General features: G+C 42.7%; 1 protein-coding gene across 2 annotated transcripts; it reads right to left on the reverse strand.

The window, feature by feature from the left end:
* Position 1: 1 nt before the first annotated feature.
* Positions 2–14,894, reverse strand: ash2l (ash2 like, histone lysine methyltransferase complex subunit). 2 transcript variants are annotated; one of them, XM_014128148.2, is made up of 17 exons: positions 14,788–14,894; positions 13,318–13,384; positions 13,082–13,227; positions 12,805–12,893; positions 12,599–12,693; positions 12,311–12,406; positions 12,074–12,169; positions 11,900–11,975; positions 11,692–11,709; positions 10,995–11,091; positions 10,568–10,785; positions 6,909–7,076; positions 6,576–6,769; positions 4,888–4,980; positions 4,238–4,336; positions 2,340–2,399; positions 2–2,212 (listed from the first exon to the last, which is right to left on the reverse strand). In XM_014128148.2, the coding sequence occupies exons 1-17, from the start codon at positions 14,844–14,846 to the stop codon at positions 2,105–2,107; spliced, it is 1,779 nt and encodes a 592-aa protein (XP_013983623.1). In that variant the 5' UTR covers positions 14,847–14,894; the 3' UTR covers positions 2–2,104. The 2 variants fall into 2 exon arrangements, with proteins under 2 accessions (XP_013983623.1, XP_082814240.1); XM_082958114.1 differs by lacking the exon at positions 11,692–11,709.
* Positions 14,895–15,152: the final 258 nt, after the last annotated feature.

Below are 15,152 nucleotides of genomic sequence, written 5' to 3' on the forward strand. Positions count from 1 at the left end.
CTTTCCAAAAATCTTCTTTATTAAAACCAGTATGAATGTAAAACATAACATCGTAAAAAAAAAAAAACTGACCAAACTACTTGGTAAAACAATCATATTTTACATCTACGAGACCTGCTAGCAGCTACACTACATGACCAAAAGTATGTGGACACCTGCTCGTCAAACATTTCATTCCAAAATCATGGACATTAATATGGAGTTGGTCCCCCCTTTGCTGCTATAACAGCCTCACACACTCTTCTGTGAAGGCATTGCTGCGGAAACTTGCTTCCATTCAGCCACAATAGCATTAGTGAGGTCAGGCACTGATGTTGGGTGATTAGGCCTGGCTCGCAGTCGGCGTTCCAATTAATCCCAAAGGTGTTCAATGGGATTGAGGTCAGGGCTCTGTGCAGTCCAGTCAAGTTCTTCCACACCGATCTCAACAAACCATTTCTGTATGGACCTAGCTTTGTGCATGGAGGCATTGTCATGCTGAAACAGGAAAGGGCCTTCCCCAAACTGTTGCCACAAAGCTGGAAGCACATAATCGTCTAGAATGTCATTGTATGCTGTAGCGTTAAGGTTTTCCTTCACTGGAACTAAGGGGCCTAGTCCTAACCATGAAAAATATCCCCATACCATTATTCCATCGCCACCAAATTTTACAGTTGGCACTACACATTGCGGCAGGTAGCATTCGCCAAACCCAGATTCGTCCGTCGGACTGCCAAATACTGAAGCGTGATTCATCCCTCCAGAGAACGAGTTTCCACTGCTCCAGAGTCCAATGGCGGCAAGCTTTACACCACTCCAGCCGACGCTTGGCATTGCGCATTGTGATCTTAGGCTTGTGTGCGGCTGCTCGGCCATGGAAACCCATTTCATGGCGCTCCCGACGAACAGTTCTTGTGCTGACGTTGCTTCCAGAGCCAGTTTGGAATGCGGTAGTGAGTGTTACAACCAATGACCGATAACGCACTACGCCCTTCAGCCCTCGTGGTCCCATTCTGTGAGCTTGTGTGGCCTACCACTTCGCAGCTGAGCCTCAGACTTCGTTATTGCTCAACGCTCCTAGACATTTCGACCTTCCAATAACAGCCCTTACAGTTGACCGGGGCAGCTCTAGCAGGGCAGAAATTTGATGAACTGACTTGTTGGAAAGGTGGCATCCTATGACGGTGCCACGTTGAAAGTCACTGATCTCTTCAGTAAGGCCATTCTACTGCCAATGTTTGTCTATGGAGATTGCATGGCTGTGTGCTCGATTTTATACACCTGTCAGCAACAGGTGTGGCTGAAACAGCCAAATCCACTAGTTCGAAGGGGTGTCCACATACTTTTGTGTATATATAGTGTATTATGACAAAAAACAATACATAGGCAACTGAATCGGTTCATTTGAAGAGAGAATGTCTGTCAATAAGACTACCTGGGGTGCTGACAAACGTTAGATATATTAAACTGGATAATGAAATTGAAACTTAGTTGGGTCAAAACAATGTACAGATTTGTTCCTTTTGTGGAAAATTTCAAAATTTTTAACTTCATATTCATCATCTCCACTCCAACATATGTGAAAATGGCACGTTTCTATGTTTTGTAGTAAAAGGAAAATAAGTGTTTCCAATTAGTAGGCAATGCCTACTCGTAATTGGTTAAAATCACATGATGCACACCGATGATGTCATTGGAAACACAACGTTCTCTATCTTTTTTACTACAAAACATAGAAACGTGCCATTTTCACATATGTTGACGTTGGGGTGATGCTGGAGATGATGAACACTTCCCTTTAACTGTTTATGCATACTAGTACATGAATTTACAGTGCTGAAACACCTGGAAGTGCTTCATAAGCTAAGAGTGTTATGTTCAGACACATGTAAAAATCAATGTCAACTGACATCAAAGTCTCCCTATTTCAGATCACACACATCTTTTCCATTAGGATTTATTCAAAGTTACCAATGAAGGTAATGTTTAGGGGACGCCACAACGAGAGTACAGTGTGTCGGTGTTCAGGTCGACATCAATCCACCTATATCTGCTGGAATGGACTCCTCCGTGCCTTTGTCCGAGCACTCAACTGGCCGTCTGTGTGTTGAGCTCTGGTGTGCGCTTATCCTTCCCAGGGCGGGCTACGTCGTCCGTCCACGTCTGTCTCTACGTGGTACAGCATGTCAGCCAACGTGTGTTCGATCACCGCTCCCCAACCCATGTCACTCATCTGGGGGAGACACACAAACGGACACCAATTAATCCCATCTACACCTCAAATGACGTCAAAACGCCCAAGTACTGTATCTCTATTGCTTGTCTAATCAAATAAAAAGCATGCATGATTGTGTACTCACTGGCTGGTACTTGATGACCTTTGGAGGGTGTTTGAAATGTGGTCCAAAGTTAACGGACACCTGGGAGAAAGGAGGGACAATCAACATAATGTGATTCAAATGGAAATCCCTGAAGTAGATACTGGGCTATATCAGAGCACAAAACTTTGGGGCATTGAATTATTTACAGTGCTGTAGGGCAGGGGTTCTTAAACTTTTTCAGCCTGGGACACAAATGAGAAATTCTGTGTTTTTCCTGGGACCCAAGCTTAGGACAATATGCAACTATACATAAATATCGGTACATTTCATTGCCCTTATGCCTAAAACAAATGCAATACAGACAAAAACAAATAACAGTGAAATTAAAAATCCTTATAAATATATATTCATGTTTATTTTCCCCCATTAAAAACACTCGTACATATCTATCTAGGTTGCAACTGTTGCTGATAAAATACAATAAATCATTTAAATTCTGAACTGGAATAAACTGATTGATCACATCACACAGATGTAGACCAGAAAACACACACAGTCCTAATGAGAGCATGTCTATTCTGGGCTCCGATTTTGACAGTGTAACACTGAGGTCATGCTCAGCCTTAACTGTTTCTGTACTTGTTTTTTAAGTATGTCAGAGTTGAGAACCCTGACTTGCATAGGTATGTGGTGCCAAACTGGACCAGAACATCTACTACTTTCTCAGTCAGGCAGGAGACCACTTCCTGCTGTAGATGAGCAACCCAGAACTGTGTGTGTGTGTTTGCCTCAAAAAGCATCTTGCTTCAATCAGTTTATTCCAGTTAAGAATAAAAAATATGATTATATTTTAGCAGCAACAGTTCCATCCTAGACTAGTTTTCAACAATCATTTCTACAGTAAGATGTACATTAGGCCTGATCATCTTCATCTGTACTGTTACTAGGGTTGCACTATCAGTACATAGCTTGCTTTGGCGAATGTTAGCTATTAGCTGTGTACAAGGACATGGGATTGTTTGAAAGAGAAACTCACATCTACTACTATGACAGTTAGTACGCCCTTATTTCTGCTTATTATCATGTTATAAAATGACAATTTATTTTACCTTTATTTAACTAGGCAGGTCAGTTAAGAACAAATTCTTATTTTCAATGAAGGCCAAGGAACAGTGGGTTAACTGCCTTGTTCAGGGGCAGAACGACAGATTTGTACCTTGTCAGCTCGGGGATTCGAACTTGCAACCTTACGGTTATAGTCCAACGCTCTAACCACTAGGCTACTCTGCCGCCCCAACAATGTCTTGCTAGCTGACTTACTTTCCCACGTTTGAAGCACCGTTTCCTGAAGCATTAAGCCCTGTTCTGAAAGAACTCCCATCATGCTGTGGATGTTTGGTCAAGACGTGTCGTTTTATTAATTTGTTTGTTATGAGATAGTCATTACTATGCACTTCCCCGCACAAAACACATTGTGGACGCTCCTCGTTATAAGTTTGTATGAATTGAGCTCAGTCAGAACTTGTGGCTAGCATGAGTCCATTTGATGACAGCGGTGAGTGATGGCGAATGGGAATAACAAGTCAGTGACTTGAACAACAGCGCTGCATCATGTGGGTCGCCGAGTGATCTTTAAAGAAAACTGCAGAAAAAAGTTCCGGTACACCGCGAAGCACACGGGCATCTCCCTCTCACACTTCCGCAGCTGCCAAACTGAGCAGAGACCGCTGCTAAGCAGAGATCACACTGAACAGAGAGAGCAAATGCACTTTGCCAAATCAATTTCAGTAATTAATGAAATAATTATAAATTTACTCTGACACGTCGCGACCCATTAACAGGTCCGTGGGTCACGACCCATACTTTAAGAAAGGCTGCTGCAGATGGAGATAGAGAAAATAGAACCCTTCAAACAGACACACACACACAGCACTAACCGTGCAGCCCCTGTAGAGAGAGATGGCAGGGAAGTAAAGCCCCTCAAACAGGTTCTCATAGGCCTGACCCTGGTTCACCCCGTTCTTATAGAACAGCATCTAGAAAGAGGGAAGAACAGAGATTTCAACAAATGGAAAAGCCGATTCCTATACCTACTGTCAACAAACGTTTGATATTGACAAAAATTGATTGAGATGATCCAAATTCATCAACATTCCAAATGGTACATCCAAAATGGCCTATGGTTGCCACTGCTTTGAATGATCTACTGGTTCTAGTTGTGTGTTCCGCTGCTTTCAATGATAAACTGGTTCTAGTTATGTGTTCCGCTGCTTTGAATGATCTACTGGTTCTAGTTGTGTTCCACTGCTTTGAATGACCAACTGGTTCTAGTTATGTGTTCCACTGCTTTGAATGATCTACTGGTTCTAGCTATGCGTTCCACTGCTTTAAATGACCAACTGGTTCTAGCTATGCGTTCCACTGCTTTGAATGACCAACTGGTTCTAGTTATGTGTTCCACTGCTTTGAATGACCAACTGGTTCTAGTTATGTGTTCCACTGCTTTGAATGATCTACTGGTTCTAGTTATGCGTTCCATTGCTTGAATGTCTGAGATATTGGTTCTAGTTCTATGCTGGAGCCTCACCCTGCTGGGGGTAACAGTCTTCAGGCTCTTCTCTGCCTTGTCCACATAGTCCTTCTCCTCAAAGTAAAGGTAGCTCTTAAACTTAATCAGCGCCTGAGAGAACACAAAACACAAAGGAATGAGCGGTCAAGTCTCAGAAAAACAGAGAGTGGATGTCTTATGATTAGCAAATATCATTGGAATATTTTATTGATTCTCAGTTACTCATTAACCTGTTAGGGCTAGGGGGCAGTATTTGCACGGCTGGATAAAAAAATGTGCCCGATTTAATCTGGTTACTAATCCTACCCAGTAACTAGAATATGCATATACTTATTATATATGGATAGAAAACACCCTAAAGTTTATAAAACTGTTTGAATGGTGTCTGTGAGTATAACAGAACTCATTTGGCAGGCAAAACCCTGAGACATTTCCTGACAGGAAGTGGATACCTGATGTGTTGTATTACCTTTAAACCTATGCCATTGAAAAACACAGGGGCTGAGGAATATTTTGGCACTTCCTATTGCTTCCAATAGATGTCACCAGCCTTTACAAAGTCTTTTGAGTCTTCTGGAGGGAGATCTGACCGAACAAGAGCCATGGAACGATGATGGCCCATTAGACACCTGGCGCGCTAGTTCATGTTGGGTACCCTCGTTCCAATACGTTATAAAAGAGAATGCATTCGTCCACCTTGAATATTATTCATGTTCTGGTTAAAAAAGGCCCTAATGATTTATGCTATACAACGTTTGACATGTTTGAACGAACGTAAATATATTTTTTCCCCTCGTTCATGAAGTGAAGTCCGGCGGGCTTAGATCATGTGCTAACAAGACGGAGATTTTTGGACATAAATGATGAGCTTTTTTGAACAAAACTACATTCGTTATGGACCTGTGATACCTGGAAGTGACATCTGATGAAGAGAATCAAAGGTAATGGATTATTTACATAGTATTTTCGATTTTAGATCTCCCCAACATGAAGGTTAGTCTGTATCGCAACGCGTATTTTTCTGGGCGCAGTGCTCAGATTATTGCAAAGTGTGATTTCCCAGTAAGGTTATTTTTAAATCTGGCAAGTTGATTGCGTTCAAGAGATGTAAATCTATAATTCTTTAAATGACAATATAATATTTTACCAATGTTTTCTAATTTTAATTATTGAATTTGTGGTGCTGACTTGACTGCCGGTTATTGGAGGGAAACGATTTCCTCAACATCAATGCCATAGTAAAACGCTGTTTTTGGATATAAATATGAACTTGATAGAACTAAAAATGCATGCATTGTCTAACATAATGTCCTAGGAGTGTCATCTGATGGAGATTGTAAAAGGTTAGTGCATCATTTTAGCTGGTTTTATGGTTTTGGTGACCCTGTCTTTGAATTGACAAAACATTACACACAACTCTTGTAAATGTACTGTCCTAACATACTCTAAATTTATGCTTTCGCCGTAAAACCTTTTTGAAATCGTAAAACGTGGTTAGATTAAGGAGATGTCTATCTTTCAAAGGGTGTAAAATAGTTGTATGTTTGAAAAATTTGAATTTTGACATTTATTTGGATTCAAATTTGCCGCTCTTGAAATGCACCTGCTGTTGATGGAGTGCACCACGGGTGGGACGCTTGCGTCCCACCTAGCCCATAGAGGTTAATCAACTATAGTATTTGAAAAATATATATTTTTTAAAGTACCTTGTCTTTGTACGTGTCAGGCAGTGCCTTGGCTGTCTCAGTGCCGTCCGGTAGTTCTACGAAGAAGCCCAGAGTGTCTCCTTGTCCGTAGCCTGAGGAGTAGTGTTTCCCCACAGACTGGTGGAAGCGTGTCCCTTTCTTACTACGCCATGAGTAGCTGAACTTATCATAGCCCAGAGGGGCCTGCAGGTTACCTACACACACACACACACACACACACACACAGGGAGACAGGACATGTTTTAACGTGTAGTATCGAGACCAACTAGATATAGCTGCGGTGTTTGTACCTGTCTCTCAGTGCGTGTGAGTGCGTGTCTCTGTAGTATCTACCTAGAGGCTGAGACCAGCCCAGTCTGGCTGCGGTGTCGGCGGGCATCTCATCGATGGAGACCTCAAAGTACCAGGATCCTTTCCTGACACCGTGGGAGGCTCTGACCATGCTGTAACCCTTCTCCCCTGTCACTGTCAGACGGTCATCTGAGATTTTCAGCTGGGGGGCTGCATACACAGACAAATCAAATCAACGTTTGTCATGTGCACAGAATACAGCAGGCGTAAAAAGAACAGTGAAATGCTTACTTGCAAGCTCTTCCTCAACACAGTATTCAATGTAAAGAAATGGAAAACTGTCAAATCCAGAATAGACTTAAAAAACATGGAATCAATACTAAGTAAAAAAAAAAATGCACACGCTATATATATAGATATTCAACAGAGTGCGATCTCTGTTGAAGTCGGAAGTTTACATACACCTTAGCCAAATACATTTAAACTCAGTTTTTCACAATTACTGACATTTAATCAGAGTTAAAATTCCCTGTTTAAGGTCAGTTAGGATCACCACTTTATTTTAAGAATGTGAAATGTCAGAATAATAGTAGAGAGAATGATTTCAGCTTTTATTTATTTCATCACATTCCCAGTGGGTCAGAAGTTTACATACACTCAATGGGTATTTGGTAGCATTGCCTTTAAATTGATTAACTTGGGTCAAACATTTTGGGTAGCCTTCCACAAGCTTCCCACTATAAGTTGGGTGAATTTTGTCACATTTCTCCTGACAGAGCTGGTGTAACTGAGTCAGGTTTGTAGGCCTTCTTGCTCACACATGCTTTTTCAGTTCAACCCACACATTTTCTATAGGATTGAGGTCAGGGCTTTGTGATGGCAACTCCAATACCTTGACTTTGTCCTTAAGCAATTTTGCCATAACTTTGGAAGTATGCTTGGGTCATTGTCCATTTGGAAGACCCATTTGCGACAAAGCTTTAACTTCCTGACTGATGTCTTGAGATGTAGCTTCAATATATCCACATAATTTTCCTTCTCATGATGCCATCTATTTTGTTAAGTGCACCAGTCCCTCCTGCAGCAAAGCACCCCCACAACATGATGCTGCCACCCCCGTGCTTCACGGTTGGGATGGTGTTCTTCGGCTTGCAAGCCTCCCCCTTTTTCCTCCAAACATAACGATGGTCATTATGGCCAAACAGTTCTATTTATTTTCATCAGACCAGAGGACATTTCTCCAAAATGTATGATCTTTGTCCCCATGTGCAGTTGCAAACCATAGTCTGGCTTTTTTATGGCGGTTTTGGAGCAGTGGCTTCTTCGTTGCTGCGCGGCCTTTCAGGTTATGTTGATATAGGACTCGTTTTACTGTGGCTATAGATACTTTTGTACCTGCTTCCTCCAGCATCTTCACAAGGTCCTTTGCTGTTCTGGGATTGATTTACACTTTTCGCACCAAAGTACCTTCATCTCTAGGAGACAGTGTCCTTCCTGAGCGGTATGATGGCTGCGTGGTCCCATGGTGTTTATACTTGCGTACTATTGTTTGTACAGATGAACGTGGTATCTTCAGGCGTTTGGAAATTGCTCCCAAGGATGAACCAGACTTGTGAAGGTCTACAATATTTTTTCTGAGGTCTTGGCTGATTTCTTTAGATTTTTACATGATGGCAAGCAAAGAGGAACTGAGTTTGAAGGTAGGCCTTGAAATACATCCACAGGTACACCTCCAATTGACTCAAATGATGTCAATTAGCTTATCAGAAGCTTCTAAAGCCATGACAACATTTTCTGGAATTTTCCAAGCTGTTTAAAACCTGTTGGGGCTAGGCAGTATTTGCACGGCCGGATAAAAAACGTACCCGATTTAAACTGGTTACTACTCTTTTCCAGAAACGTGAATATGCATATAGTAGATTTGGATAGAAAACACTCTAAAGTTTCTAAAACTGTTTGAATGGTGTCTGTGAGTATAACAGAACTCATATGGCAGGCCAAAACCTGAGAAGATTCCATACAGGAAGTGCCCTGTCTGACCATTGTTGTCCTTCTGTGGCATCTCTATCGAAAATACAGTATCTCTGCTGTAACGTGACAATTTCTAAGGCTTCCATTGGCTGTCTGAAGGCGCCAAAAAGTGGATTGGGGCGTCTGCTGTCGCTGGGCGAAGAACTGATGCAGATTTTGTGAGTGGTCAGACTGGGGACAGTGACACTGGATATGCGCGTTCATGAGAATTCTCCATCTTTTCTTTCAGCCTTTGAATGAAAACAACGTCGCCCGGTTGCAATATTATCGCTATTTTACGAGAAAAATCGCATAAAAATTGATTTTAAACAGTGTTTGACATGCTTCTAAGTACGGTAATGGAATATTTAGAAAATTTTTGTCACGATATGCGCTCGCGCGTCACCCTTCGGATAGGGACCTGAACGCACGAACAAAACGGAGGATATTTGCACATAACTATGGATTATTTTGAACCAAAACAACATTTGTTGTTGAAGTAGAAGTCCTGGGAGTGCATTCTGACGAAGAATAGCAAAGGTAATACCATTTTTCTTATAGTAATTCTGAGTTTAGTGAACGCCAAACTTGGTGGGTGTCAAATTAGCTAGCCTGTGATGGCGAGCTATCTACTCAGAATATTGCAAAATGTGCTTTTGCCGAAAAGCTATTTTAAAATCTGACACCGCGATTGCATAAAGGAGTTCTGTATCTATAATTCTTAAAATAATGTATGTATTTTGTGAAGGTTAATCGTGAGTAATTTAGTAAATTCACCGGAAGTTTGCGGTGGGTATGCTAGTTCTGAACATCACATTATAATGTAAAAAGCTGGTTTTTGATATAAATATGAACTTGATTGAACAAAACATGCATGTATTGCATAACATAATGTCCTAGGAGTGTCATCTGATGAAGATCATCAAAGGTTAGTGCTGCATTTAGCTGTGGTTTTGGTTTTTGTGACATATATGCTTGCTTTGAAAATGGCAGTGTGATTGTTTTTGGATGGGTACTCTCCTGACATAATCTAATGTTTTGCTTTCGCTGTAAAGCCTTTTTGAAATCGGACAATGTGGTTAGATTAACGAGAGTCTTGTCTTTCAAATGGTGTAAAATAGTCATATGTTTGAGAAATTGAAGTTATAGCATATTTCAGGTTTCTGTATTTCGCGCCACTCGATTTCACTGGCTGTTGACTAGGTGGGACGCTCACGTCCCACGTAGCCCAGGGAAGTTAAAGGCACAGTCAACTTAGTGTATGTAAACTTCTGACCCACTGGAATTGTGATTCAGTGAATTATAAATTAAATAATCTGTCTGTAAACAATTGTCGGAAAAATTACTTGTGTCATGCACAAAGTAGATGTCCTAACCGACTTGCCAAAACTATAGTTTGTTAACAAGAAATTTGTGCAGTGGTTGAAAAACAAGTTAATGACTCCAAACTAAGTATGTAAACTTCCAACGTCAACTGTATACACACACACACACGATATCAGTACCATAAAATGGAAATAAAAGACACACACACAAGCACAAAGACGCCCACACCCACCCACCCGCCCACCCGCCCACCCACCCACCCACACACACTATTCTCAGAGAAGGTGAAATACATTACTGGGTAAGGCTAGTAAGAAGAAGCCCATCTCCACTACATTAAAGTAGGATTTCCTATGTGTGTGTACCTCTGTCGTGCAGGGCTAGCAGTACTCTCTCGTAGAGACAGGCTCTGTAGAGGTCTCCGGGGATGGGTTTCCCAGCCCAGCAGTCCAGCTCGAGTTTCTCTGGGTCGGGGGCGTGGGGGTCCGGCTCTGCTAGGATGTAGCGGTAGCCATCTTTGTTGAAGGGGTGCTCCAGGGGGTAACCATGGGGGGGTAGACGCTGGGCCGAAAACAGAGGGTCACTACAGAGGGGAAGGAGAGAGGAAAGAATGAGAGAGAGAACAGGATTGTGTGTATTTGGGATAGAAAGAGAAATGAGGTGGAGGGAAAGAGAAGGAGAATAACAGAGAGAGAGAGAGAGAGAGAGAGGAGAGTTGCATATTATAATACATCCTATATCTCTTCAGACCTATAAGAACACCAAGGACATATGTTTCAGTCTGTGTTGTACCTGCGTGTTCTCTTGGCTGCTCCGGCTGTGGCTCCCTCCTGTTGCTGCTGCTTACGCTTGGCTCCTCTACCCTTCCCTGGGCCGGGGGCCAGACCACCTTCACACGACAAATACACAAGTTACAATATAGAACACACACACTTTCAGCAAAAAGTCACCGAAGAGGCACAAGCATGGATGGAGCAGGGAGGGACACCACATATTAGGGTGAAAGGAGAGTAGCAGCCACACAGAGGAAGTCAGGGGATTATTTCACACCATTTCGCAGCTGCATCCCAACAATAGCAGCCTCCTTTGGTCTGTCCTTTACCACTCATCACTGGGTACGGAAAGGAAGACGAGGCTGTTCCAGAGCATTGGGATGAAGCCCGGGAACTCAGGAGCAGAAAGCCAGAGGAAATGAAATCATTCAATCAGTCCACTAATCAAAAGCCAGATCAGAAGGGTAAAAGCTTCAGGGCACCAAGCATAAGCGCAGAGCAGGTGAGGGATGGGGTTTCCATTGGAGTAAGGTGAAGTTGCCCATTGACGCTGATCTAAGGTCAGATTGCATTTTGCCCCTTAATTGTTTAGCTAAGGAATGTGGGAGGGTAAGCTAATCCTAGATCTGTGCCTATGGCAACCTCTAACCGGAAAGTTGTGATTGCACAAAACACAGAGCTCAGAGGTAGATGCCAAACCACCACATCATATTCACCTGAGAAAAAAGGTCCACCTGGAACGCAACACAGCATGTACAGAGCATTTATAACAGGACAACTCCTTAGGGCTTTAGCGTGGAATTATGCTCTGTGACACTTTGATAACTAATTCCATGAAAAACCTTGTGTGTGACATGTGTTGTGTTTTTGATGCGAATGTGTGTTGATGTGTTTAGCGAGTGTGTTGGTATGTTTTGAGCTTACCGTTGAGCCCTCCAGGAGTGGGAGCAGTGGTAGTCTGTTTCTGGTTGTCGTAAGATGGTCCAATGTTGCCCAGATCCTGAGATGAAAAATCAACCAACAGTCAGCCTCACAGTGAGTGAGTGAGTGAGTGAGTGAGTGAGTGAGTGAGTGAGTGAGTGAGTTGTGTTTTCCTACCTGGTCCAGCAGGCCAAACTTGGGGTAGTCCTCCTCTGGGTCCTTACTGCCTGGGTCTGGATGCTCCTTCACCAGGAACACATCCCGCTCTTTACTCTGAAACACAGTAAAATCAACTAAAGACGTGATTCTAAAGAGAAAGCCCGGCTACTTTTTCAATGGTGCAACAGTGAACATTTGGTGTGACGTGTGCAGTTTGGTGCATGTGTGTAAGTCGGTGGTTGGTCATAGAATCACCATGGTTTTGACGATGTTGTTGGGCCAGGTGAGCTTTCCAGGTCTCTGTCGGGTGGTCATACACTCCCAGTATTTATCAATGAACGGGATGATGTCCTGCAAGGAGAGAGGGGGAGGACAGGAAAACACGAAGAAAACACATTCGGAGTCTTTAAGCAGGTGCAGAGAACAGAAAAACATACGCAAACGACTGTGTCGTATCTTGGCGTGACATGTATTGCCAAGCATTTTCAAAAGATCACATTGGCTTTCAAAGTGGATTATGTAGGGACTGTTGAGAGGACTGACCTTGTCTTTGGAGAACATAGTCTTGGGGTGCTCCTCCTGAGTCCTGGACCTCCATGTGAGGTTAGCCAGGGCAGTCAGACACATCTCCTTCAGGTCTGGAACACACAGCGACACTCAGTCAGAACAAGCAATCGATAACAGACCATCGATAATCCCCAAGCTCACACATGCACACAGAAGTGTATCAGCTGAATGAGAACACCTACTGGCTGGTTTCCTGAGGAAGTAGGTGTTGCCGCTGTGATGACACACGTTACAATGGAACACATAGTTGGTCATGAAAGGCAAACAAGTCCTGGAGAGAGAGGGGGAGAAAGACTCATCAAAAAACCTTGACCCTGATATGTTAATCTCAGCCAGTACCTGGTTAGTCGAGCTACAGGGAGCAATTTAAAAAGGTCTAACAAGCTTAGTCTTAAAATCAGTTGGCCAAAGGCCTCCATGATAAGAGAGAGATTGAGTTGCTCAGTGAGTCAGACGTACGCGGTGTCGATGCTGAAGGTGTCGGCTGTGAACCACTTCATACAGAGAGCACACTGCAGCTCCACCTCTCCCTGGTGCCTGCTGCTTTCCTCGTCCCCAGAACCTGTCTGGGTGTCAGCCGCCTCCATACCCTCACCACCCGTGTCCTGAGGAGAACGCAGGGAAAAGGGTTAGCTACTGTCTGTCTGTTTGAGAACAGGGATGCCCAGATAACTGCTGTATAAGAGGTGTAATACCATGGCCTCTTTGCCATTTGATGACTCAGTGTCCATGTTGCCTGTCAGGTCCCCAAATCCAGCATCACTGAAAGTAAACAAACATATCAACATGAACATTAGCTTAGCTTCCACTATGTATTTGTTACAAATAATTCCCTAAGCTCTAGACCTTAGCTGAATCTGGTAATGAATGATGTGGCTGTTGAACAAGTTGAGACTAAATTACTTGGTGTTACCTTAGATTGTAAACTGTCAAGGTCAAAACATAGATTGAATGGTTGTAAAGATGGGGAGAGGTCTGTCCGTAATAAAGAGATGTTCTGCTTCTTTGACACCACACTCCACAAAGCAAGTCCTGCAGGCTCTAGTTTTGTCTTCTCTTGATTATTGCCTAGCCATGTGGTCAAGTGGTGCTAAGACAGACCTAGTTAAGTTGCAGCTGGCCAAGAACAGAGTAGAGCATCATTGTAATCAGAGGGCTAATATAAATACTATACATGACAGTCTCTTGGCTAAGAGTTGAGAAACTGACTGCATCACTTTTTATAAAAAACAACGTGAAAATTCCAAATGATTTGCATAGTCAACTTATGCACAGCTGACACACACACATACCCCACCAGACATGCCACCTGGGGTCTTTTCATAGTCCCCAAATCCAAAACAAATACAAGAAAGCTTACAGTATTATATAGTGCCATTATTGCATGGCACTCCCATCTCATATTGCTCAAATTTAGAGCAAACCTGTTTTTGTTTTTTTTAAACAGATAAAGCAACACCTCACAGCACAAGAACTGTCCCATATTTGCCCTAGATATTTTGTGTATGTATGTAGTTATGTCCTTGAACTGTTCTTGTCTATTAATGTTCTGTATTATGTAATGTTCTGTGTGGACCACAGTACGAGTAGCTGCGGCTTTCGCAACGACTAGTATTATGGATCCTAAAAGAATACCAATGCTGACAGCTAGGATAAAGCGCTCAAAACTCGTTTATTTCGTATTTTGGATAAATGACAGCTTGTGCACACAGACAAACGTTATTCAGCACTATAAGTAACATCTTTACTTTTGTGAGTAACGAAAGTAATAGAGAAAGATGCAGAACCCCACTGAAGAACGTTCAGCCTTGGCTCAGCATCCGCAAGCCACACGTAACTCCCCGGACCTGAGCTAGCTATTATCACTTGGTTTGCTAGTTAGCTAGGTTCTGCGGGATTCATGCTAGAGATTTATTTAGTAGCAAATATTCGACAAGGAAATCAACCTGTTCTTTTATGCTTTAGTTAGTGTATTGCAAGTTAGCTTACAAGTTGGGCATTTGAATGAGACATCTAACGTTGTTAGCTTGCTAGCCAGCTAGCTTCAGTTCAGTTAGGTAACGTCAGCGGGATAGCTTGTTGAGCAATAATTATCTGGTTGTCTAGCATCAAACTTACACAACAAACAAAGCGACTACCCTTTCCCTGTTTTAACGGAGACTTACCAGTCTCCAGTATCTGGTTCAACAACAGAAGCACTGCCCGCTTCTCCTTCCGACGCCATGTTTCAAATCTATGAAATATGACATCTCGCGAGACGTTTTGGTGTAAACTGACGCTAGACGCCAAGCGCTGATCTGGAGTCAGTTTCAGCTTTTCGCATGTAAACATTATACATGCATTGGGGTAGGGGAAATATGATCCTATATCAGTGACAATTAAGTAGAAACTTCTGTGAGTGTGCCATGAAATTGTGTCGCACTGCTCGGATGGTAGTTTCTAATTGGAATCCTTGGGACGTCCCTACCCTAAACCCAAACCCTTGCCTAACCATAACCTTAACCCTTATATCAATTACATTTACATTTAC

Source organism: Salmo salar, chromosome 11 (genome assembly GCF_965601325.2).
Source record: "Salmo salar chromosome 11, fSalSal1, whole genome shotgun sequence".
NCBI lineage: Eukaryota > Metazoa > Chordata > Actinopteri > Salmoniformes > Salmonidae > Salmo > Salmo salar.